The sequence below is a fragment of the Phaethon lepturus genome, unplaced genomic scaffold (assembly GCF_000687285.1).
Source record: "Phaethon lepturus isolate BGI_N335 unplaced genomic scaffold, ASM68728v1 scaffold35241, whole genome shotgun sequence".
In the NCBI taxonomy this organism is placed as follows: domain Eukaryota; kingdom Metazoa; phylum Chordata; class Aves; order Phaethontiformes; family Phaethontidae; genus Phaethon; species Phaethon lepturus.
Window position 1 is genome coordinate 33540 of NW_010520425.1, and position 27375 is coordinate 60914.

The window sequence follows — 27375 nt, forward strand, 5'->3', positions numbered from 1 at the left end:
GTCTAGAGACATAGTGAGAATCTCAAGATTAGGGTGTTGCAGGGTGCTATGCCAATTTTAGCTTACATTTCATTGTATAAACATTTTCCTATCTCTGTTTGGTATCCAGCAAACAATCCTATTAGAAATGTACCAAATGTCTGTGTGTTTTTGTCCCTAAGTACTGTCCATTTCAAAACTTTTCAAAGTATAAATTAGTAGCTATACATCTGTTGCTGTTGCTCTGTTTGAACCTGTTGCTGTCCTGACTGCTGTTGCGTTGGCTGTGCCTGGGGCTGCAACACGTCAGTCTGAGGCACTGACCTCCATGTCAGAGGATGCTGTTCCGTTATCTGGTTCCCTAGAGGAGCAATGGAGTTCACCAAGGTGGTCAGGTTTATAAAATGGGCCACAGACTGAGGATTGGCAGCCTCTGGCTGTGGCTGGATCTGAATGTCATTTTGGCGGTTGTGCAGCATGGCGGAACCACTGACGGTGTCAAACGTCACGGTGAGAATTGAATTGTCCAGCTGTAACTGGCGTTCAGGTGCAGTTAGATGGCCCACAGCCACTGGCTGGAGGTTTGTGAATTGAGTTCCAGCTGCCGTCGTAATGGGGGTAACAGTGATATTTGTCAGCCCGACAGAACTGGAAGGGGCTGTGACATTTGGATCGCCAAGGGTCACCACCACCTGAGGAAAAACAGAAAGGTAACCTCAACCTTATATCTTGCAGCTGACTACCAAAATATCAAGCACCAAGAAAGATCACCCGAGTGCTGCTGGGCTCCCATGTTGCTGCTGGCAGCAAGAGAAGGCGTACACACAGAGGGGAACATAGAAAGCTTGGAATATAACAACTTCCACATATAGAAATGAGAAGGTAACGGGAGGGAGGCATATGCAACATTCAAAACAAGCAGCCAAATTAACTTTCACACTTTTAGTCACAGCTTCAGCCAGTTAGTGGTATCTGGCAAACAAGGAGATGGTAACACCAAAGAAAATGAAAACAAACACGAGGAGCTTACTGGTCCAATGCCTTCTTTTTTTTAAAGTCTCTATTCACCTTCGTATTACCACAATTAACCAAATTAGCTCTACATGTTCTGATCACTCTTTTGTGTTTGCTATTAGGAAAAAAAAAGAAGGGTTATGCCTCTAAGCAATGCCTGCTACCTGTCACTCTGCTACTGGATCTCACCTGCTGGATGCTCTGTACAGCTGAATTTGTCTCATCTCCAACATTCCCTGTAAATTCACCTTCCTTCTCTGTGTATTCACTGAAGGCAGGGTCCTCAGGCACTTGAGCTTCCTCCTCCTCACCTGACTTTTGTTTTCGTTTCTGGCCACGTTTAGGGGCTTTCATATGCTGTTTCCCTTCTGGTAATTCTCCCTGTTCCAAGGCTAATTCCGGCTGGAGCAACACATTTCCAAACAAAACATCAAGTCATTTTGCTTAGTCAAGTTCCAAGAAAGAGACTATCACCTGAAGTTCGTTTACTGCTGATTCTCAAGTGAAGAAACAAACTTCAGCAAAAACCTGATTTCAGGCAGAGAGACCTCACCCTGTAATTACCTCCATTTTACCAGCACCCATGTTATACAACAAAACAGATCAACAGCTTGCATCTGCTTACACATGTTAAGCTGGGGTTGACTCTCTAAAAGAGCACATTCCTTGCCCATCAGCCTACGCCCAGCTATGTTATGTACCAAAAAAGTGATGTCCCCACCTCACCCTCCAGTAGGCCTGGAACCTAGCTGCCACCAGAATTCTGCAATGGCAAACTTACCTGAACAATCCCAATTGAGGAGGCATCAATGGTAGTAGTCTCTGGCAGCTGCTCTAAATCATCAATCCTCACTGACAGAATCTGTAGACAAAGAAGTATCACCTGGTAAACTGCAGCAATGCATACCACAGTCAAACAATACAGCATTGCCCTAATAAATCCTGTCACAAAGCAAAAATGTAATCTAACATTTTACACATCTAATTTAATACAAGGGGATTAACCATGGCTTTTTTTAAAATAACCTTTTGGCATATAACCTTTTCATTCTCACTGAAAACCAGCAAAGTTTAAAGACAACAATAAAAGAATATGCTTATCTTCATATTCTAGACAGAACACAACCCACTGGGAAGTGATGAATTCTATAGAAAACAAACAATGTGTTTGAAAAAAATATTATTAGTTTAGCATTTCTATTTATAAACCTATCAACTGTGTCCTACTCCATTACTTTCAGCTGAATCTATACATCTCCGTTTATCAAAGAACAAAGTGCCCTCTGGATTGCAGTTATGTACCTGCATTTTTAATCCAAAAATCAATAAACAGAGCTTTTTGTTGACTTCCTTCCCAATCATCACAATAAAAAAATGTTCACAGCAAAGCAATACTAGTGACAAATCAGTAGTAAAAAAAAAAGCCTCAAAGACAACAGACAAGCCTTAGTCAACCTAAACAAGAAATGCTGAGGAGAAACACAATAGCTATTCAGAAATTTAGAACACAGAAAAAGCCCCGTTGGGGTCAGACAAAACATCCCTCTAATCCAGATTCTCTGTAGTTAGCATTCAGCTTTAACACTAAGAATAATTTTGTATCATCAGCAGATGCTGCCATCACCTCTCTATTCACCATGTCTTTCAGAGCACTTCTGAATACAGAGAACACAATGGGGAAAAAAGAATCAATTATACTCACTAATGTATGAAGACAAAATATGAAAAAAATATACATTTAAGCTGAAGCAGAAAAAGAAAGGGGATTTAAATAATCAGAACAATTTAATTTTTAGGGACTGACAATCAGATATGTTTACTACCGAAACATAATGAAAGGGCTGATTCAGTTAAGTGCATGCTTAACAGAGATCACCTAAAATTGGCCCCAAAAGAACAGAAAAAGAGAGGAAAAAAAAGAGTAAATCCTTTCAAGTCACTGAAGGCCATAAACTTTCTTTAAAACAAAACAAACAAGAAACCACCCCACAATCTAGCTGACAAACTAACTCACCTCTGGATGTTTACGCCTCATATGTCGACTCATGGATGCTCTGGTAGAAACCTTTGTCCCACACAGCTGGCAGCTCTGGGCTTCTACCTTATCATGAGTGAGCTGGATGTGCTTCTGTAGCATGTAATCAGTGACATACTTCTTATCGCAGACTGAACATGTCCACTGTTTTCCTACTGGTGGCAGATGGAAGGAAATGCTGTTAGAAACAGCCCCCAAAGATGAGCATCGTATTGTCAGCATCTCAACAACAGGAAGAATTTTATGTTGGTAACATGATGTGTAACACTAGTTCCAATACTGGCAAATCTAAAGCAAGCCTAGGAACAAAATTAGGATATTGTCTTTGGATACTGTTTTTTAGAGGATTTACCTGTATGAATCAACTTATGAGTCTCCATTGTATTTCTCTCACTAAACGTCTTGCCACAGAGCTCACACATGAAATCTTTGATTCCTGCATGAAGAGCACATTTAATATCAGAGTGAAAATAGTCTAAGATATCTGTGACAATTCCAAGTCTCATATTACTAAAAAAAAATATATAATAAAAAAAAATCACAGACAAAGAAGTAGAAGCAGCCCAGCTTCACCAGCTATTTTTATCTAAGCCATGTCACTATACCTGGCAGAAAATGAATCCAAGAGAAATTGATGCGGGATGTAAAAATTTGTTTTGTGAAATGAGAACCTGAAGACTAACTTAAAACAAAACCGACACTCTAGACCTACCCTAGACCAAAACAACCTATCTTAAAACAGCAAAACATGAAACCAGCTAAACTATAGATTTTAATTGTACAACAGGTGGTCTTGGCTGACAAGAGGACAAAAATCTCACTTTTCAAAAAGCAGAATATGCATATTTTTTTATTAGTGTCCCTCGTACTCTCTGACTGTTCTAGACAAGAGTTCCCTCAGGAAGCATTTACCTGGTTCAGTGCAACTTTTCTACCTTTAGAGACCTCACCTGTGTGTCTTTTGTAATGCTTCAGCATGTTGACTTTCTGTGCAAATTTTCGGTGACATTCCTTGCACTCATATTCTTTAATCCCTTTGTGAAGTTTCATGTGGTGACGAAGTGCGTGTTTTGTCTTCATTCCTGTGAGACAAAAGGTACAGCACAACAATCAGTCCATGGCTCCCACCTTCAGAGGAGAACTCAGGATGACTGTGGTGGTAGTCAAGAGCTCTAAGACTGTATTTCCTGCATGTCCACAATTGCATATTTTTAATTGTTTAAGTAACAGTGCACATTATCATTATTATTTCAATTCCAGAAAAAGGCTCTGGAAAACATCTGAGTAACCACTGAGGAAAAAGCAAAACAGCAGGTATAAGCAAAGACAAAACAGCGTTAGAGATGTCAGACTTACTGCCTTTCCACTAAAATACCAGTTCAGATTCGTTCAAGTTATAACATGAACAACTCAAAAAGTCAAAGCAACTTTGACTCTTAAGGCTTACAGAGAGAAATTATTCTATTTCTTAAGCCTGAAAACAGCCTAGAATGAAAAAATTAACTTGTATTCACTTTTGTGCTGCAAATGCATTGGAACTCAGTCAGGCAAGCACTACTTAATCTGACAGAAGCCAATTTTATTAAAATCAGTTTTGGCTTACAGGCCATGAAACTAAATTGTATAAAATTAGGGGCAGTTTATGTAACCATAAGGCTCCTGATTAATACGGTTTCTACCTCTCAAGAATGTAGGATTTACAGCACTCTGAGGACCTTCCCAATTCACCTGCTATTCAGTATAACAATTAACGGAAAACAAGGCATTAGACATACCTTTGCCACATTCTGCACACAAGTATTCTCGGATATTATCATGGACTCGCATATGTTCTTTTAACATGTCTTTTCTAGCAAATGATTTGCCACATTGCTCACAAGCATGACTTTTTACACCTTAAAAATAAATTTAAAAGACAACATAAACAAAAAAAATGTTAATGAAAAATGTGCATCTCCTAAAAACTGACTAAACTGGTGAATTAGAGGACAACAGTCCACTTGTGTTGTCAACCACATCTTTCATGCATAGCCCAAACTAAATTAGAAGACTTTGGAGAGAGAGAGAAAAGCTGTCTTTTTGTGTGAGATCTGGAAAAAAAAAAGACAGACAAAGCCTGAGGTAGGAAAATACTGAATAGCATGAAATAATAATGAGCTGTTAAAAATGATTTTGCAATAGCAGTTTTCAGCCTGTGTACTGGTGAGAAGGTGGCATGAATAAGAATTTGGGGAAGAACAGAATACAGAATTAGGATTTTTAGCAGGTGAATCCCACATCGTATTAACTAGGAATCTGGATTGTGTGCCTAGACTAAATATCTTCGTTAATACTACCTGCTTTAGAAAACCAGTCTACCCTAAAAACATAAATATAACATTTATCTTGTTGTAACTAACAGTAAAAACTTGTAACTTATTTCCTCCTGAAAAAGTAAGGCAGGCACTGGCAACAGAAATTTCTTTTTAATACTGATAATAATGAAGAAACACAACATTTTTACCTGTATGTATAAGCTTATGTCTTTCCAGATTTCCTATACTGTTAAAAATCCTTCCACAGATTTCACATGGATGGATGTATCTGAAACCAAAGAGACCAAAAACTGTGATTTTTTTCTTAAGCCAAAGGTGGTTTTCAGGCATCTCTGTCAGTAATTGTATTTCACTTGGTAATACTAATCACTATAAAAGTTCCTTGAAAGATAAATGCATTTTTAAAATGAGCCTTAAGAAACCTATTAAGTTCACTACAAGCTTGGAGCAGCCTGGCATTGCTCTATCCCCAAATCATATTTTTAAAAAAATATTTACCAAAATCATAGATTTATACTTTACGAAGCCAAAACCAGGAGGCTGTTGACTAATCGTCTATATGGAGTGAATCATTAGTGATATGTATTTCAGGCTATTAATAAACATTTTAACACACGTTATACAGTCTCAGATATTTTAGTACAGCCCAGTGCTCTAAAAACATCAGATGGCAGAACCACTGTAATTTCAAAAGGATATAGCCCTCTTATCAGTCCAACACATCATCTTACTTCTGCACGTTAGGATCAGGCAGGTTCTCCCGATGAATGACCATGTGTGCATGGTAAGTTGCCTTCAAGGCAAAACGTCGGTTACAAATGCTACAGCCATAGCCCTTCTCCTTGTGCACGTCCATTATGTGCTTCAGGTACTCCTTCCCTCTGCCAAAAGTCAACTGTGGAATGAACCAATAGTGAATGAAAGGGGAAAAAAGATGTCAGGAACAGCGACGATCTACGAACACATTACTGGGACCTAGAGTCAGAGCTAGTAGATATAAATATCCTGTGTATCACTACATGAAAAATCTGTGAAAGTTGGATTTAGCCCTGACCCTCTGGCCATTACAAGCACACTGCTACAGGACATCAGTTAACTCATTTGGAAAACGAGCTTGAGATGGTACCTTTGCTTCTTACACTGTGCGAGTAGAGGATCTCCAATTACTCATGCACCGAGGAACAGCCATTGAAGAGAGCCACATCTAACCTCCACTAGCTGTCAAAGCAGAGATGCCACAAATGGAAAAAAGGTCTTTTGGGCTCTAGAGGCATGGTGAGCTCTAGTCTGCATAGTAAGCTTTGGCACTAGCTCCAGAGGAGTTGGTTATTTCTAGGCATTGCAGGGCAGCGATTCTAGCTCAGCTCCTGGAAGTGCTACAGCAGTGATAGACAGGTGCTCCCCCACTACTTAGCTCCCTGGGCTAAGCAACCCTGCATACGCATATTTGCTCCAAAGTATCAGGGCAAAGTGCCATCATGACATGATCTTTTGCTCCACTGTTGGAACTAGTCAGGGCGTTTCTGACAGCACTGCACAGCTTGGGGAAGGTATACTTTAGGATGAGAAAAAAATGAACAGAGCGATTCTTAAGAGCTCAGAAGAAATATTTCACTGAGACTCATTCGTATGTTGTTCTCCCTTAGGAAAGTGTAAACAGCTATTTTCAGCCAAAAAGAGTCTCCTCATCTATCACAGGTAACACTCATTTTTCACAGCTGTTGCCTTACACAACTGTTTACTTCACAAACACCTGCAAAAGCACTAAAAAACCCAGCTTGCAAAAAGAGCTTTCTAATTTGAATGGCACAACTGCCCTCATTTGGAAGCATACAATTTTATATAGTTTATGTACCCATTAAGTGTCAGGCGTTAAAATTACCACATTGAAAGCAAGCATATGATTAACTGCTGTGGCACCACATCTTCTTATGCTTACTGACTTAAGCTTAAAATCAGTTTGCACTTAAAACCAGTTTGCAGATAAGAACAGAAAACTGAAGTATTATTATCTCCATATCTTTAAAATTAAGATAAGCTAAGGTCTTTCACCATATTAAGTGCAGACTGTGAAATAAGCTCTGATTTCCCGGGGCCAAGTCAGTGGCTTAACTATCAAAATTCCCCTGTCTCTCTGTCAGTTTGGCCAGTTTTGCTGTTCTCGCTGGTTGCTTTTGCATCCCACGCGCTCCAGCACAGCATGCTCACCCAGTAAGGGCACAGAATCCAAATGGTCCTTAAGGACCTCATTCTTCCCCATTACTTCTTTACAAAGTGGCAAAAGCCATGCAGTAAGAGGTTTAAAAAGTCTTCCTCTCTCAGCTGACAGCTGAGTGAAGTATGTTCCAGCAGTACTTCCAGTGCCATCCTGTTAGTAATAGAGTAGGCCAATAATAAGCAGTCACACTGAACATAAGCAGCAGTCTTAATCAAACTGGATATCCACTAGAGGACCATCTGATCTCATCAAAATTAATCAATTTGTGGACTGTATCATTCAGAAATGCTGTAATGATTTTAATTTGCACATAATTGAAAGGTAGTGTAACATTTGCATGTTCCTTTATTGTTTCTTCCTCTGGTTTGGCTTGCTTGCTTCCTTGCATACAGGTAAGCATATGTATGTGTATTTCTCTTAAGTGTTTATCATTCACCTGACAGAACACCACCTAAAGTCTTATGGAATATCACTTCATAGATTAGAGGTAACAAGCACTGCAGAAGAGAGCAGACCTGTGAACTGGCCTACTCTTTGTGAACCCTTAATGTTATTTAAAATTCTGAATGATTTCTAGACATCTCCACTCCCTTCCCCCATCCCAGAACAAGTTAATTTGAAAGTATTTAAAGCTACCTGGCACCTTTTGCAGCTATACTTGTGAGGCTCAGAATCTGCACTTTCATCAGAGTTGTCATCGTTTTCCTCTGATGAGATTCCAATTTTACCAATGAACTCTTCTCTCTGGTGATCATCCATTAGTGCTATGTCCTGTGCAGGGTGGGAAAGAATATTGTTTTATTAGATTAAACTTCTATTTCAAAAGGTAACACCTAGTCAGCTTTTGTTGCCATGCAGACTGCCTTGCACTAAAAATTGCTGTAACGTTATTTATTTAAAATGTGGGGTTCTTTTTTTCAGCCAAAAAGAGTCTCCTCATCTATCACAGTAACACTCATTTTTCACAGCTGTTGCCTTACACAACTGTTTACTTCACAAACACCTGCAAAAGCACTAAAAAACCCAGCTTGCAAAAAGAGCTTTCTAATTTGAATGGCACAACTGCCCTCATTTGGAAGCATACAATTTTATATAGTTTATGTACCCATTAAGTGTCAGGCGTTAAAATTACCACATTGAAAGCAAGCACCTCCTGCTTCATTCAATTCAGGTAAAAAAAGTTCCTCTGTCCATGACTAAACAAGGAAGAACTGTTTATCCAAACAAATAAAAATAATTTTTTGTGTATAAAATGAATTTTAATGTAAATAGAGACTCAGCTGGTACAGTATTACATCCAGAAAAGCATCTTTATGAGCACCACTGATACAATTCCCTTTCAATTAAATTTCTTAAAATTCATTGTTAACCTAGTTACACCAAAATAATCTGGGTCTGATTAAGCACTATTAATAGGTCTGTTTTTTTTTTTTTGTGATTTGGAACATTTTGATAAAACCAGGTAAGGAACTCAATACACAGGCAGTTATGCTGGCATGTACAAGAGAATCACAATCATTGGCAGGGAAAGGGCAGGAACAATTAGTTCTCTTGCTCATTTTTTTCCCCACTAAGAGAGGGGATGACAGTAACCCCTCAGACCAACCAAACTACAACTGAAAAAATACATCTGACTGCAGCCTTCTTGTTATTTTCTCTGCTTTAAACTGAGCAACTTCTGTGATTTACCCAAGGCCACAGAGGTGGTTTTTCCACAGTGTTCAGAACAGTTTTCTGCAGTGGTAGCTGAACTAACTTCAAATATGATAGTCCACATACTCTGTAGCAATCCAGATGTAGAAACAGCCATGGGTAAACCAGGGCACAACTCATACTAGGCTGCTATAGAAACATCACTGCACAGGGTACATAATCACTGTTGTGTTGCCAGTATGAACATGTGGCCCTAACAGTCTCAATATATTTATTGATATGTTTATGTACCTGCTAAGTAACAGGCATTTTCTAATAAATTATTAACACAATACCTTAAAATGGACATGAATGTGATCTCTCAACACATCCACCCTGAAAAATTTACGTCCACAGATTTCACAAGTGTATTTCTTGTCTCCATGTGTTAAGAGGTGTTTGTTCATATTGCTCCTACATGAAAATACCTAAAAGAAAAGAAGAAGGAAGGAAGGAAGGGTTTGTGTATCATGTCCAGCAGGGCTACAGTTCTTTGCAAGTTATCCAGCGGGTAGCACAGAACATATTTACTGTCCTGTTTTATTCATTCTGGCCAGAAACATGTAGGAGCTCCTGTTATCCAGCCAACAGGCTACTGCAGAAACTGCTAGCACAGCAAAATACAGGTGTACGGTTCCAAGGAACTGACTGAAATTGGCCATCCATCAGAGGTGGACTTCCAAAAAAGCTGCATCAGAATTACGTAGGGTAAATTTAGAAATATTTAGACAGCGTCTTTTGAATCATGAATGTTCCACCTGTCTATAAAAAGACACATCCACAAAATCTACCTTCATTGATATGCAACGTATCCAAAGCATCAAAAACAAAGGTCTACACACCAGCTTAAGAGTTGCTAGAGTACATCCTGCACCATGAATCATTAAACATTTATAAAATCACTAGTTAAACCCACAGTCTTTGGACCTGTGATAACAACATCTTAAGATCATGAGCGTTAAACACCTAAATGCAACAGTGCCATGACTACACCATGAATTTGCTTTGATTTCCAATAGAAAATGTTTCCCAATACACACAGTCAACTCCAGCTGTTTACAGTCCGACAGAAAAACTTCACTCTAAATAACACAAGCCATGAGATTTCACTGACGGACACAGTGGCCATGTTACACTCTACATTGTGCTACATGTCCTGAAAAAAAGTCTAGTCTATACTGGATATATATGGGAGCTAAGGCAGTTTAAAGAGTAACATCTTGGCTGGGGGACAGGGCTCGCTAGTAACTAACCACACGCCTGTCTGAGTTGCAAGGTAATCTGACGTGGCACGTACATCAGTGCAAGTCATTTACCTCAACCATTTGGCAGGCTGTGTGCCTATTCAGGTAGGCTCCTATTGTGGTTTAATACATGGGTGGTAGCTTGTTATGCCACGGTAACTCATTGGGAGGCGCTGGGTTGAGGCACACTGTACCACTGCAGTATCCTTGGAGCTACAATGCAGAGCTTCACATGGCACACATGGGGAAAGACGCCTACCTTCCCGCACACAGGGCATCCCGAAGGCTCCTTCTTGTAGCGAACCATGTTTTCCGTGCTGTGCTCAAAGTCTTCTCTTTTCACACGCCTCACCCCTTAACAGAACAGTCCCCATCAAAAAAACAAAACAAAAAAAATAAACCATGGTTTTCCACTCCAATCTGCATGCCCTTTCAGGTGAATACTGTAAAGAAGAGTGAAACACTGGGAAGAGCCTCAATGCAGAATTTAATTGCTAACAAAAGGATAATTTCTAAATTAAAACGGTGTCTTAAGAATATAAAAGCAGTCTGCCAAAGTGATGTATTATGGCTTATTGGTTATTACACCACTTGTAAAGTGTCTGAAAACAGAAATTTATTGTCAACACCTGGAAACAGGCAGATAGCAGGCCTTGGCACTTTGATTGGATATGTGGCGTAGAAACTCCCCTTTGCAGTCTCTCAGGAGAGAGGCTACCATCCAGCATCATCTTCAATGCTCAATGAGGATCTCAAACCTCTTTCTCTGCTTTTGGGAGGGAAGAGGGCTGCTGCTGTTCTGTGACAGCTAAACATGAGATGCCTTGCCATTGTCCTTGTCCTCTAGTTCATGACACAAAGGTCTGAATCACAAGAGCAGCCAGTGACGGTTGGCTATACCCAAAGCAGCAAATTAGACAACCTGGCTGCTTTTTTAAAATCACCTTTGGTTTTATCATCTAGATCACTAGAGGTATTTTAATAGCTATTTCAGCAATCTACCATCACCCAAGTTTTTACAGAGTCTTTCAGTAATTATAACATCCTTAGATGTTTGAGATTTTGAACACTGAAATTATCTCATTTTCATATATTCTCAAGATTTTGAGAGATAACATCACACAGCATTCCTATACAGTAGTCACTTTCAGTTGTACATTGCAAGTTAATTCTCTGCCTTCAAATTTTCAAGTTACTACACACTTTTTAAAAAAAAGAATTCAAAGAAAGAAAAAGATACAATTAAAATCAGCTAGTCTAAACTATTGCATAATAAGCCAAGCAACTTTCACATGACTGTTAGTAGCACACTCACCAATCATGTGAGGCTGAAAAAAAAAGGTAGGTACCTCTCCTAGAAAGTTTTTCATGGAATTAGACAACTGCCCTCCAGGTTCCATTACTATTATTTTAAATAAATGTCACATTTTGCTGAAACCTGCTACTCCAGATCAGGTAACTGACAAAAAAATGACAGCTACCATCCAGAAGAATCTAACACACAATGATTTCCTTAACCTTCCCACCTCTACTGCTGTTTCAAGAGTAATAATTAGGTTGATCTGCAGTATACTTACCTTCCAAGTGTCGTCTCTGATGGTCTAGCATGACATCCTTCCGGTAGAACATCTTATTGCAGATTTCACATGCAAACTTCTTATCCCCATGCTTTTTCTTGTGTTTTGAAAGATTACTGTTTGTAGAAAAGAATCTGAAACACATCTCACACTGGAATGTCTTGTCATCTGTAAGCAAGAGAAACCATGCAGCTCTTTACAGATGAAAACAGGTTTTGTGTGCTTCTTTTGTAGTTTGTACGTAGTTCTTTTGTTAGATCTGAGTTTTAACATGTAATCGATCATTATGTGGATTGAGGAGGGAAATGCAAAAGCATCTGTTCTTTTACTTAAAATTTTTTTTCAAAGGCAATAAATGTATATGATGCTAACTTGAACATGGAATCTATCATTGTAACTTCCTCACATGGGCTATTTCCATTGTGTTGTAGCATACATTAAAATTATCTTTGGAGTGGATTCTGTTATAGTTAATTCAAGTTTTTAATGTTGGTAAAATCACTATGCATACAGCAACACAGCATCACACAGCTGTGTCTAAGCACCAGAATACTTCTGCCAGCACTGGCTCCTAATACCAGCCAGTACAGAATACTCAAGAAAGTATAAAATCTCAAAAATATACCATTACATAACAGTAGGCCTATGAGGAATGTGTTTTGTATTCAGTAGTTGAGACTTCTCTTGGAACATGAAAGCATGATCTTGTAGGTGGAATATGCCAGTGCTGCAGCAATCACAAAGAAGTAACAGTTTGATACCTTGAAGAGCAGAGCAAAAACTGCTGCTCGTTTTGGTCTACTCAGACAGAAAATGAGCTGCTGCCCTTGAATAAACAGAATACTGAGGTTACTTCATATTATTTTCCATTCTTGGTAAGGCTGAGCTTTTATACAAGCTGTACCCTCTGAAAGGAAATGAGAAAACCTACTTTGAATGGTGCTATAAGGAGCAATTACTCAGGTGATTCTGGACTGACAGTTATCATGGGTCCATAAAAGTAACCACGACGTCATTTTCTAAGCATAAGATCACTCAGCATAAATAATGTGAGTAACCACAAGGGATAGCTATGGGGGAAAAGGACAGTAAGAAAAAACATCTAGAGAGACTACTGCAAGTATAAAGAAAGCACAAGAAAACTGTAATTACAGAAAACTACAAATTGTTGATAGTACTGGCCCCCCTTCCAGTTCCTCTACTTCAGAAAAATGAGGTGAAACTTAGTTTCAGGAAAGAAGATTAAACAGAGATGGTGACAGGGTGTCTGTGAACATACAAATGAAACACCAGTGAGGATATTAGATGAGTGAGCAGCAGATACTAAAAAAAAGCAATACGTAAGTGGATGTGTTGTTCTACAGATTACTGGTTACACTTTTCTTACCTCAAAAAAACTCTTTTTGTGATAAGTGGGGCAGGTGGTTGTTGTGATGATGACAAAAATCTAAACTCCTACTTCCCTACTGTAGTCTCTATGCTGAGATGGATTTGTGGACATCCCCCCAAAATGGAGTAGAGATGCCAGAGAAAGCGAAACCATTAGCCATTCTCACCAGTCCTGCAGTTATGGAATTCCAATGCACTCTCTATCCGAAAGGCCTTTTCACACGTGGTGCACTTGTATCTGTACTCACTGTCAACCTGAGGATTGCAAACAGTAGCTGTTTAAGCGGGGAAAAAGCCAAGTCACATCTGACAGAGAAATTCTAAATCTCAACTACTTTTTCTGTTTTCTGTCTTTTCCAATTTTTATTTCTTCAACGGGACATTTAAATACACATTGATGCAAAATTCTGACACTGTATCATCCTGTCATGTTCCTACACCTGAGCTCTCTAAAAAAAAAAAAAAAAAGTAAACCATGCACCTGTATGCATGTAACAGTCTTCCTGATAATCCCCAGTTCAACAGAGACAGAGTTTTTGAGAAGCAAGATGTAATCTGACTCATCCTCCAGAAAAGATGACAGCAATCTGAGAGCTTAGGACCTTGATGCCAAGCAGCAAAATACTCACTGACAAGGCCCCACTACAGGCACGATGCTGCTACTGTAAGCGCTGTAGGTTTACACATGCGCACATAGTCCTTAATGACACAGCATTCTCCCAGAGAGTTCATACATTAAATGACACTACAGGTGGGGATAAGTGAAACAGGACAAGCAAACAAGACTGGAACAATCCTATTTAGTACCATAAACTGAAGTCAGATCTCACCTCTAGATCATGCAGGTCCAGCTAACTCCAGCTTGTTTTGCTGTAACTGATGCCTGAAAACAACTTTCTATAGGAAATTCAGACACGAAAAAGGAATTGTATGCTCAAAAGTGTGTCCCCACTTTGCAAATTCATCAGCTGTCTAACAGAAGATGTTACCTCTCCCTATCAGCCTTATCTCATTTATCCACATGGATATCTGCTCAAATATAATTGACCCAAGCTCCACAGCTAGCACCTGGAAGCTCACTGTACATTTTCACCTAACCTCAGAAAAAGTCCACTAGTCATTTCCACTCACTTCGTTCCTGCTGTGCTTGTATGAAACATGCTGCTTCAAGCTCTCTTTACGGCTGAACAGCTTTGCGCATTCCTCACATTTAAATAGTTTGTCACCTGAGGGGATCAATCAAGATAAAATAAAAAAAAGAAAGTAGTCAGCGACTGATAATCAACTCCAGGCAAGACAGGGGAAACCAAAGCACAAGGAACTGCAAACAAACAGGCTAGTGATGAGAAGCTTTAGTAACTCAGGAGATCCAAATAGGGGACTTTAACCCTTCCCAATAATTTTAACAACAATTTTGTTTGATTCCCCCACCCTTTTTCAGTGATTATTTTTCATGGAATCCTTAGAAGTAGGTCATGGACCCCCGGAACTGCAGGTCACAAGCTAAAAGCACTCGGCTGACATTTACACAGCAACGTTACCCATGTGCCTGTGAAGGTGGGGGCGACATGTATGTATATATTTAAGGGGAAGAACAGTTCTGGGAACACCATCACCTTCTCATCCCGTTTAAAATATGTACCTAAATTCAAATTCAAATTTCAACTTTCAACTATTATCTTCCCATGCTTTGGTCTGCAAAACTACAAGAGTTTCCTAAAGAGTTTAAAAAAAAAAGACAAACAGAAAGAGAGTTCTATTAAAATTATGTATCACAATATCTAAGAATAGCCTAGCTCTTTTACTCGAAGGTGGAACCACTGAGAGACAAAATCAAACGCACCATGAGAACGGATGTGCCTGCTGAGGTTGCTGCTGTTCTGGAAGATCTTACTGCATATACTGCATTGATATACTCGCTTGTGCTCTCCAAGTTGTTTTATCAGCTTCCGTCGTATACCATGTCTACTGGAGAGAATTAAACTTCTTTTGAGGGACATGGTGTTTTGGTGATGAGCAAACCTACTGGATTAGAGAAAGAAAGGCAGGGACTGAAAGGTATCCCACAGGTTGCAAGAAAGAGTCCCACCAGCTGGCAAAAGCTAGAGGAGTGTTATGCTGAGCTTCTGGCAGGAGTCGGGGGCCTGGAGCTTCCTCGCTGCCCAGGCACACTCCTGGCCACCCCGCTGGAAGCAGCAGATGTCAGAGTGCAGCTCACCCCAAATTACCTTCACCTAGCACAAACAAGGAAAAAAGCAGCAGCCACCAGCCTCAGAGATTCTCTGTCCAGGCCCCTCAGAGAAACATAAAGGATCTGTTCTGCTTTTCCTCTGAAAACATTAGCACTATTTCAGCTTAAGAAGCTTGGCAGTTTGCATGCAAAAGGCGTATATGATAACAGGACAGCAGGGCAGCAAGAAGCAGTACTGTTCTATTTCCCAGCACAACCACCCGCTGGAATGCATTTTTGATGGCTCTGTGTCTGCCAAGGACTTCAATATATAGCTCTACTAGCTAATTTTGAAAAATCAAATGCTTTATTATACAAAAAATAATTCAAAAAGCCTATTTTACCAGGACAAAAAGACATAAAAGAATCTAAATTAATCAAATTATATTTAAGAGTCCCCCCGAGGTTCTGTTATACTTAAGTTTTCCCCTCCCACTGCTCTGAATCTGAAGTATCACATGCACAAATCAACATGAAGTCATTCATGAGTTAAGATGACAAGCAAGACCGAGGAATAATGGTTAGCATAATTTTTTTAGCAAAAATATCTTTGCCTGTTTTGTCACCAACATTCAACGGGAGTAATATTTCACCTTGCAGCTGCAGGAGGCTTTTGGAATCACACTGAATAAAAGCAGTAATGTGACGGAAAATGAAATTCTCATGGTTCATGCTCCAGAATTCTACCACCAACATCTCACCATCTGTGCACCATCCTCCAGTGCACAAGCCATCTCTGCGGCACTCAAAGTCAGCTCTTGTAGCAGCAGCATCACACAATTTTAGGCTAATAAAAAGAGCATCTGTGGGCCCAGAAGTTGAGCAGAGCTGTTACATGCTACATAATCTTAATTAAGCCTGTGAGGAAATTCTGCATTCCAGAGCACTTACTTTGAACTGATGCTATTTGTGGCGCTAGGCATCTTTCCTAAAACCAATTCCATAATTCTCTCTTCTGCAGCTGAAGGCAGGGCTACCTCTTCTGGTGGGACCTCAGTTACAACGTCAGCTACACGTTCTGCTGCAAACACATCACAAAAATACAGTGTTAATGTGGATAGCTAGAAATAAAACCACAAATGCAAAAATTTGCTTTTGTAATGAGATGTGGCACTGAACATATTATTTGTCCACAACAGATAATGGATTGCTAATGAGTAGGTAGCACTTGCAAGATAGAGAAAGTGTCTACTGAATGACAAGTAAGATGTAGCTAACATGTATTACGGAGGTGTGATTTCTTACCTCTCCAACCTATTACTAAGGCATCAGTTGACTATGCATCATGAAATTTCCTATTAGAACCTCCCGTAAAGGAAGGTAAGGCCCTGAAAAACAGTCCCTTTCAAGAATAAACCTTAAGGTAGAGTGAGGAAGGTATCTCCTCTTGAGAGGAAGGATGCTTTCTCTCCTGTTGCTTCTTGCAGAAAGCTAGGCAGGTTTCTCATAACCACTATCCTGTGTTTCTCTGGGCCTCTCTATTACTGAAACAATCACAGGAGAATGCAGGCAATCTAAGTGTAGGTGCTGCAACATTTAGTGCAGACAAAGACCTCAGAGATAATTAACAAAATTTGTAAATTGTCTGCTTTAGTGATGTGACTAAAAACTGCCATCTTGTCTCCGTGCTGCTTTCTAGGCCCTTCTGAGAAGGCATCAATACAGGCATAGGAGAGGATATGTGCTTAGCATTTTCTTAAGCTTTATTTTACCCGCAGAATCTTTCTCTTCAGCAATGACAAGAGGTGTTTCTGCTTTTGCTGTTTTGGGCTTTCTTCCCCGCCTGGCCTTCCTCCTTGAGTCTGTACTGGCACTGGCTGCATCACAAATCACTGGCTGATCCACAGGGGAAGCCTCTGCTGGTCTCTCTGCAACAGCCTCGTTTTGGGTGGTTTGGGGGGCACCTTTAGCTTGTTCCAGGTGACTCAGCAAGTGCTCTGGGTGGAAGGGGGAGAACAAGAGAGTAAGGAGGAATGAAACTGTCATGAAATACTCAAAGGGATAGATTGAGATGAAGCCTATCTGTCAGGTCAACCTCACTTAGCAGAGAGACTTCAAATTCTTTCAAAAGCAGTTGCAATACCTTCCTAAATAAAAGCATACAGTCTATTAAACATTGAAATGATTATTCACAGATACTGAATTTTTTAACAGATTTGTTAGACATCACTGGAAAAAGATTGCACCCCCCCTGATAATGGGTACATTTTCCCAAATGCCCAAGTTATTTACAGCCTAAGTCCCCTCTTCAAAAATGATTCATCAAATGGTCAGAGCTCTTAAATATTTTAAGTTCCTTTGAAAACTGCATAAAATAGCTGCAAATGAAATGCAGAAGAAAAAAGGAAGTATTTCACTACCTTTACAAAATCTGCGCCATAAATACCAGACAATATCACTAAGTATAACCTGGCATCACTGACCGTATACACTGCTCATGCAGTTCCCATCCTTGATATTCCTCACATTAACATGTCATCTCCTAGACAACAGTTTTATTTCTTCTAGATTCAACATCACAGGTATTTTCCCAGAGACTGACCACTACTGTATCCAAAATATCACTGTTTTACCTTCCCTGCTACTCTTTTTCTTAAATGAACATAAAAATTAAAGCTTTTATCTTACTGCATCATGGATGCGGTATGGCTTCACAGTGTCCTGCTCTGGAAGAGCAGAATTCTCCTGCTGTTTCTCAGTACTCTCTCAATAATTTCTAGCACTTCTCACCTGTCAGCAGCTGAGGCTCCTGGAAAGCAGACGAACACACTTTACACGTCCACTGGCTGGACTCTGCTTCTGCAGCTCCACTACCTTCTGGAGTGTTCACTAAATCACAACAAGAAGAAATACTGAAAAACTTTGAAAATGGGAAGGTGGTAAATCCCTGTAGCTTTGTTTACGTTGCAATAACTCCCTGGGTATCACAAGTTATGATTTAAGCAGTAAGAGGCCCACAGGAGTAGCTGGGACCACTTCAGGATTTTCCAAACATGAACACTTAGAACATCAGAACAGATGAGAAGTCAGAACAGAAACTAAATGATGCCAGGAGAGAATATCAGTGCTCTTATAAAGTCTAGATGGTCCCTTTACCACTTTCTAAAGAACTGTGATTACCAAAGGCACAATATAAAGCAATTTTTAGCACCTTTAAAACCGGGGTTACCAGTCCTCTTCTGGGTCACCTGATGATAGAAGCAGGAGAAGCCTCCTTGCTCTCTTTGAAGAGCATTGCAGAGTAAGAACATTTGGGTTAATGGAAATAAGGGTGAGGACAATGAAAACCTGGTTTTGAGCGGTTTCATTAATTAGATGTTCTATGAAACCACCATATTCATGTTTAAATTAACGTATCAGCTCACACCAGATAAAGAAAGTAAGAAATTAGGGAGGAAATGGAACTGGAATGAAAAAAAAAAAAAAAAACCAACCAGAAAAGAGGAAAACGATTTCTCTGTTCGCAGTCCATTGTCTTTAAGTTCTGGATGATATGTCTGAATTTGTCAAGAGGATCTGATAAATCTGGACTGGTTCAGAGATTTTTTTTGGTACACACAAAGCTGAATATTCCACAGTGTACAAGACTTCCCCAGAGGAGGAGGATGACACTAAAATTAGGTTAAGTGAATGGCAGCACAGGAGATTCAAACTGTACCTCAGTTTCTGCCACAGATCATTAGGAAGTCAGTTAATCTCTCTCTGCCTGAGGACCCCATCTGTAATGGGAAGATAAACTTACTTCCTCCTTTTCACTGTTGGCTCTTAAACCAAAAGAAAAGATTCTCTGAGGCAGAAGTTGTTCTGTGCTACAAATTACATTCAATGTTCTACACTACAGAGGTGTGTAGCTCATCCATGCTGTAATAAATAAAAACTGACTAGACAATTCAGCAACAGAGATTCCTTCTTCACAGGCTACATCAAGAACTTCTTATCTTGAGAGCTCTGTCCAGGAGGCCAAAACCAGCAAACCTAAACCCCAAGATCCTGCATAACTTAAAAAAAAAAGTCAGATTGTTAAGCAACATGTAAGCTATTGTGCCTGTCTCATGAAGTTGCAGGCTAGTAAAACTGAAAAAGCACTACCTACAAAACTGAAGCTTCCTTGGGAAATTGTCCCTGATTGCACTTCCTTGCTCCTTAGCTGTCTCAAGCAGTAAACCTACCTGTGCACTCGTTTGCCAGAAGAGTCAGGTCCTTTTTATGTTCCCACTTTTTCAGGCTTCCAGGGTGGTTGCAGGGCAACGCAGTTTACTTGGAAGCACAGATCTGTCAGTTAGCCACAGCTTTGTATGACTTGAGGCAAAGAGTCACAATCAAGAGGCATATTTTTGTTTAGAAACACCAAAACACTACCTCAGTGTAGGGTTCCCAAAGTATAATAGGCAGTGTTTTGTTTCTATTGAGTTGGACTTTCAGACAGTAGGATGAAGGATATAGGAGGGGCTGTTCAAATTCTTCATAGTTCCGCCTCTCTGGCCCCAAAAAATCAGTGATGCCAAACTGAAAGACAACTCCCCAGTCAACTTCACATTTTAGCTGTGACAGTATCCAAGTTAAATGAATGGATCTTCTGATGAATTGCTCTGTACACATCTGCAACAACTCTCCTCCTTCTGGCTACTTTTAGTAGGCAAAATTTAGCAAAGTAACCTTTGCAAACAACAGACCCAGAACAGTTGTCTTTTGATCCTGATCTCCACACTGTACACTCTGAGTTTATTTTTAGACATGTCAATTTGTGTTAAGTGGGTTCTTAATGTCATTGTTCTACTTATCAGAGATTACAGTGTAGGAGGACATTGCTTCATAATCGACCTTGGGGACTGAGTTCCTATGACACCACTAGTTATTTCCTGAGCCATATGCTCTTTGCCAAGAGTATCTGTACTACTTGTAAGTTTATCTAAATTTGAGTTCCTGTAACCAAGTACAGCCTGAACTCTAATAGGCTTCTGTTATTATTGTAATTTTGATCACCAGTGTTCTTGTAATTTCCAAACAGTGGTTTGCATTCACTCACAGTCGCATGTTTTCTTCTAGAACCTACACTTTGCACAGAGAGTCTGAAGATTTTCTTTGGCATTGCCCCCACCCCAAACTAACCACCCCCAAAGTCAGAAGTAGTCGTGGTTTTCATGAAAATCATCCGCCCCTCTGTTGGTTTATCAGTCCCTCTGTCACTTTTTAGCCTGCATATGTATTTTAAGCACTGTGACCATGAAAATAAAAAGAAAAATGCAGACTTTCAAATGCTCTCTAAATTAGTATTTGCTGAAAGTTATATAACTGCAATATATGGACAGAAGTGGTACACCTAACAGCTGTTTGCATCTATATCTGTCTTCTATCTCCCTTAAAAATACCGTAATTTTGCATACCTGCTGGATCAGCTGCTGGTATGCTGGATTTCTTCGTTTTTTTATGGGAGAAGACAGCAGACGAAGGTTTTGAAGAGCTTTTATTCCCCTCTTTATCAGATTCCATTACTACCAAGCACATATCTGTGAAGAGGAAAAACAGTTCCTTTTCTTTACTTGCCAGACCCTTTGATTCTTTTGCTCTGTGCTGAGGGCAGTAATCATAGTCAGAAAGTTTTGCCCTATAGCAGGCCTGTAAAAAACACTCTCATGTAAAATCCCAATCAGGACACTGTTATGCCCTAATCTCATACAATGTGCCTTTCATATTCTGGGATGTATAGTGAAAGGGATGAACAGAGAAAGCAGGACGTACCTAAACAATATTTTTAAATACCCTTATGCACACAAGAATACATGAATACGTTAAAGTACAGAGGAAAAAGATGAAACCTCTCAGTTAATACCAAATGGAAACATCTTAGAATTCAGAAACCCATTAACCACATCAATTCAGCTGTAGCACTTAGGACTGTGCTTACCATCAAGATCAGCCATAAAGCATACTGATGGCAATGGCCTCTCCCCAAGCCACTTGTCACCCCAAATTATACTCAGTGTAACAGTAACACCATCTGGGGAGTACTCCCAACATAATATCAGAAAGAAAATGCCTTTCCAGTGATAAAGGATCACGCCTTTTATCTGTAGAAATGCAAAAGTAGAAGAAAACAAAGGGGCAGAGCAAGAAAAGACTTCTGGCAATTCTAATTCAGATTCTAAAAAATCTGCTGCCTTTCTTTGCCAATGCACAAGCAATCATGTGCAATGGCAGTTCACTCCTTATTCCAGTGGGTCCCATGTAAGGCTGCATTAAGACAAAAGTCATTTTTTAGAACTGTGTAACAGTTCTGACCAAAACCAAAACATTTTCACTACAACTGAAAAAGGATGGCTTCCTTAGCAAATCTGAATATACATTTACATTTACACTGGCACTCTGAAGAGGCTGAATCATCAACTAGGCCATCCGTTTTCAAAAACTCAGATATACCAAGGTGAAGAATCTATGCTTTCTTCTTGTAGGGCAACCATGTATGCAGGTTAGCCTGACTCTAAAGACTAACAAATTAAGGCTCAGAGCCTATTTGATAAACAGCACTGTCAACTACAACAGTAGGGGACTATCAGTCCCTATCAGGACTGGGCCCTTAGGAAGGAAAAAAGGCCCCCACACATACCATTGGCAATACTAGTGACCTGCTTCAGCACTGGCTTTTCCATTTTTTTGGCGTAAAAAGCTGCATACCACACTCGCAGCTCAGTTCCTGGTGGGATGTCCCGGGAGGTGGTGAAGTAAATATCATTGTCATGCTGGAAGGCAGTTAAGTTTTGATGCTCATATTCAGTGGCTGGTCGCACCATCATCATCCAGTTGCAATCATCTTCATTTGAGGTGTCAAAATATACCAAGGGCCCATCCTTCTGGAACACCTGCCAAGCAAAATATGCATATAATAAAACCCTAACAAATAATACAAAGTTAAGAAGAATTTTTGTCTTCTGCTTTTGCAATGGCTTCCATTCAATGTACATCAGAGACAAAGCAAGCCTCAACACTTGGATCAAGCATGTTTCATGTATCAGTCACATCTTCAGGTCAGTAAGTCCGAGACAGACTACCAGGGGCAGGACAGGAACAAACTGAACTTCTATCCTAAAAATTCTTGCTATAGCCACCAGTTTCTCACAAAATTTGAATGACTGAATACAGGAGAATGGAGGGGAATCCAAACAGCAGGCTGTGAAACACCCACCAGCCCAAGTAACATTTCTAAATCTTTGCCTCTGAGTTAGGTATTAATGAAAAACGTAAGACTGAATTCAATTTTTACCATAGCATTTTTCCTACCAAAACTTGTCAAGAGAAGAATAAAACAAATACATGACATAAAAACCAATTATTCTGCATGTTCCATAAACCTAATGCGTATGCCACTCATTAAGCAAATACAATCAAATTGAAGTGACTCATTAAAACAACTGAAATGAACTGCCATAGTCATTGTCCCTCTTGTATCATCACATGCAGAAAGTGAAGACAAGCAGTTTTGCTGACAGTATCCTAGCCCTATGTTCTATAAGGATGTTCACTTCAAACACGTAGACCAAGTCTTTAGTTTGGTTCTTCTGTATCTTGCCCAGAGAATGCTTGTTTAGGTAGTCTGTTACAGGGCATGCCTAAAATATGTCCCAAATAACCCCCCTACACACATTTTTTTCCGTAGTGGTAGATAGCATAAAATCGTCATGGGTAAAACTGACTCTGTTATTGCTTTTCATGTGTTATGTCTTACCTTCAGGGGAAAAACTGATTCTTTTTCCAGCTTGGCAACTCTCTTGGATTCAAATGGGCCAAACTGGGTACGTTTCACTAGCTGAGTCAGAGCAAATACTCCTTCAGTCCCATCTTCCAGTTGCCTTATCTCCAAATTAGAAGGCAGAGAAGATCTATGAATTGAAGAGATAACTGAGTAAAAACCAATTACACATAAGACAAAACTGCAAGAATCCATAGGAGAAAGAAGTCAGCAACTATTTCTCCAATCTCCAGTGACAGAAATCAGAAAAAAAGTTTTCTACGAGGATTTATAAATAAACAGAGAAGAACAGCTACCAGCAGTGGAGGAGGGCTGAGTCAGTGATTACTTGAGAGCGCTGAACCCATGTAAGTCCAGGGTCCAGTCTACCTCACAGCCTGCACCTGAGGGTGCTGACAGAGCAGTCCAATACCATAGTGAGACTACTCTCCATGATCTTGGAAAGATCATGGGCATCAGGGGAGGTGTCGGATAACTGCAGAAAGACAGATGTTGCACCCATCTTCGAAAAAGCCCAAAAGGATGACACAAGGAACTACAGGTTGGTTGGCCTCACCTCAGTCCCTGGGAAAATCATGGAACAAGATCTTTTGGGAGGCATTTATGGGGACATGAGGTGAAGGTGACTGGAAACTATCACCATGAATTGGTTAAGGGCAACTGATGCCTGACAAAGCATTTGCCTTCCAGGATAAAATGACCAGGTTTGTGAATGATGGAAGAGCATTGGATGTCATTTCCCTTGACTTTAGCAAGGCTTTCAACACTACCTCTGATGATATTCTTGTATCCAAGTTAGGATGTTATGGCTGAATGGGTACACAACTACTAGAGTAAGTAACTTGTTGGATCAGGTGGTCTGTTGGTCAGCCTTAGAGAGTTGTGGTCAATGGTTCTTACTCTACCTGGAGGCCAGTTACAACTGGGGTACAGCAGAGGTCTGTGCTGGTACCTGTCCTGTTTAACACCTTTATCAAACAACCTAGAAGTGGCAATGGAGTGCACTCTCATCCAGTTTGCAGATCACACTGAGGGGCACAGTCAATATGTCTGAGGGCAGGACGGCCACCCAGAGGGACCCGGATAGCCTGGATTGATACACTGACAAGAACCATATGAAATTCCAAGGACAAATGCACCTGGGAAGGAAGACGCCCTGGTGATGGTACCAGCTGGGGGAAGACCCTAGGATAAACAGCAAGCTGGGCATGAGGCCATAGCATGTTCCAGCAGCAAAGAGGGCCAAAAGCATCCTGAATGGTATGAAAAGGAGCAGCCAATAGATTGAGGCAAGTCATTGTCCCCCTCTGCTCTGCACTTGCGAGATCCCATCTACCTACTGCCTCCTGTTTTGGGCCCGCAATATGGGAAAGACATTGACAAACTGGAGCAAGCTCAAGCGAGGACTACCAGTATGGTCAGGGGCTAGAGCAGTCACCCTGTAAGGAGAGGCTGGGGAAGCAGGGGCTTATCAGCCTGTAGAAGAGATGGCTGTGGGGGCCCAAATAGCCACCTGTGCACACCTACGGGGACATCATTGAGATAAAAGAGTCAGGCTCTTTGCAGAGGCTCATGGCAAGAGCAGAAGAGACAATACACATACAAATGAAAAATGGGAAGTTCAGCCTGGATATTAGTGCTGACTGGAATATCCTTAGACTTCTTCCAAAATGAATTATCCTGTGACTCAACAGAACTTTGTTTTTTATCATGCTTATTTTAAAAAATAAGCTATATTCCTCCCCCAATTTTAAAACCTTACATACTTATGCAGATCATAGCCCTTAAGATGAAAGCCCTGTAAGTTTCACTTCTGTCTTCTAGCCCCCCTTATTACAAACACTAATCACAAGTGCTTCTGTGCTCCCTGCCTCTCTCATTCACCAAACAAGTTTCTGAGAAGAACTACATGTAGTAAATATTGTTACTACATATAATACACAGAGAACATCTTCCAAAATGACTGGGACCACCATACTGGTTTTACAGGTATCAAATACAACCCTGTTTTTTCAGCTTTCTGCAAACAGAAGAAAAGCTAAAAATAATCAGACAGGCTACTGACTACTCTACAGAAGTTGACACTGGCAGATCCGTTTTCCTGTCTTGATGAGGAGAAATACAAAAAGATTGCAATCTTAGTGATAAGCAAATGAACTGAAAAAATGCTTTCAGTTTTAATAACACAATGTGCAACATTAGAGACAGTGAAGTTCAGGAAACGTTTTAACACTTCTTTCTAACCATAAAGCATCCATTTTATCTTTTCAATAGGACAGAAGAAACAACAATCATGTGGTTAAGCAACTAGACTGTATTTTAAGAGATTAACATCTAGTTTGTGGTTAAACTTGCCCTCAACCTCGGACAACTCACTCTCTCAGCTACCGTTCCCCACACGTAAAATAAAGGCTGCAATTATACTTCTTTCCCTTTCTTACCTTACCTGTTTTCAGCCGTAGACTCTTCAGGAAAATAAATACATTTTTCTGTAAAATGGACATTTTTAAACTCTGCTTTCAAACACACTATCCAGCAGCCAACACTTCCACTACGGAACACTTGTGCATGTCAAAAAAGACTGAAAACCAGTGCATGCACCATATTTGCAAATGCTCACAGTTGGAACACTTGGATGCTATGGTAATTATCCACTGTACAAATAAGTAAGAGCATTAAATTGCAAGGCAAAAAAAGGAAAAAAGATAAAAGGTAAGAAATAATAGTTTAACTTGTCATTGAATCTGGTTAGTATGGGCTAGAGACTTACTGCACCGCCCAGTTTCTGCGTATAAGAAATGCACCTCCATCACCAGTTTCTACTATTCCTACAGGCATCTTGAAATTACCCTCAAGAACAAAGCACCTCTAGTGTCAGGGCCGTTAAGACAGTAGTCTGCACCAACACTTGCTACAGGAGTTTGTCCACGGCAGGCTTCCAGACACAGGAAGGTGGTGCCTGGCAGGAGCTGCAGCGAGCTTCCTTTCCTTTCTGGGAAGGCCCAGGAAAACCGGCCACGGCTCGTGCACATGTGCAGCCAGCGCACACTGTGCGACACCATGAGCATCCTGCCCAGGCAGAGAGGGGTCACGGCACCCATGCGGCAGACCCAGCACATTCAGTATTTGTTACAAGTTGATTCTGGGAATATGCAGTATGGCTTACGTAGCAGCATATGTCAGATTTGCTGCCCACATGCCTATGTTTTCTGTCTGTGACTTCCCAAGAAGAAATATGGAAGCCCTAAGCACATTACATAATACATGAAGCCATTTGAACTCTCTTCCCTTTCTGGATTTGTACTGCATCTTCATGATAGTTGTTTCTTTTCCTTGGCCTTGCATTTTACAGCTTAATATGAAATTTTGCTGACAATGCCCGATTGCCTTTCTCTGTAAAAATCACTACTCAGTGGTGTTTTCTCCTAACTAGATTTAGTCTATTTGTTTCTTTGGGCAAGCACGAATGTTTCTGCTGTGCTGTCACAGGTTTTCTGACAGAAGCATTACCCCTAATAATTCATAAAGACTCACAATAATGAGAAAAACTTGTTTTACTTCTTGGTGGAGGAACTACAGAGGTTATGCCAAGCAGAAGGACACAAGCATTCATATGAATGAGAAATCCTCACACACATCTCAAACTAATACAGCACCTCTGAGGAGGGGAAAAAGTTGCATGTACTCAACCAAGACAAAAGTCATCACCCCATCTGGCACTATCAGACTTTTTGCCAGAAACCTCAGCAAAGAAGCCAAGTCCTGATGAGCAGCAAGTTATTTTTTGGCTTCAGTTCAGTAAAGCACTTAAGTGTGTGGATCAATTTTTCTATTTAATCAAAGCCATGTGCTTTCCATAAATTGGGACTTCACTTTTCAGCTGTTGGCGTGACACCCATTAAACAGCAAATCACAGAATCACAGAATCACTACGTTGG

At 40.2% G+C, this 27375-nt stretch overlaps 1 protein-coding gene across 1 annotated transcript; it reads right to left on the reverse strand.

Moving 5' to 3' along the window:
- Positions 1-13: 13 nt before the first annotated feature.
- Positions 14-26538, reverse strand: PRDM15 (PR domain containing 15). Its single transcript, XM_010297382.1, has 24 exons — positions 26287-26538; positions 23821-23912; positions 23414-23567; positions 22298-22550; positions 21078-21200; positions 18424-18522; positions 17406-17630; positions 16585-16714; positions 15307-15488; positions 14595-14689; positions 13631-13718; positions 12075-12242; positions 10757-10851; positions 9550-9681; positions 8198-8332; positions 6075-6238; positions 5532-5611; positions 4804-4923; positions 3979-4110; positions 3381-3464; positions 3008-3183; positions 1775-1855; positions 1183-1395; positions 14-671 (listed from the first exon to the last, which is right to left on the reverse strand). The coding sequence occupies exons 1-24, from the start codon at positions 26536-26538 to the stop codon at positions 195-197; spliced, it is 3750 nt and encodes a 1249-aa protein (XP_010295684.1). The 3' UTR covers positions 14-194.
- Positions 26539-27375: the final 837 nt, after the last annotated feature.

What these genes read in the sequence shown, in the direction of transcription:
- PRDM15 (XM_010297382.1), bottom strand. Translation starts at nt 26,538, where the DNA reads ATGGGTGCCGTGACCCCTCTCTGCCTGGGCAGGATGCTCATGGTGTCG. An exon ending in ATTCCATAACTGCAGGACTG is followed by an intron (nt 12,243 to 13,630) that starts GTGAGAATGGCT and finishes TCTTGCTTACAG; the next exon opens with ATGACAAGACATTCCAGTGT. An exon ending in GTGTGCAGAATGTGGCAAAG is followed by an intron (nt 4,111 to 4,803) that starts GTATGTCTAATG and finishes TTTGTCTCACAG; the next exon opens with GAATGAAGACAAAACACGCA.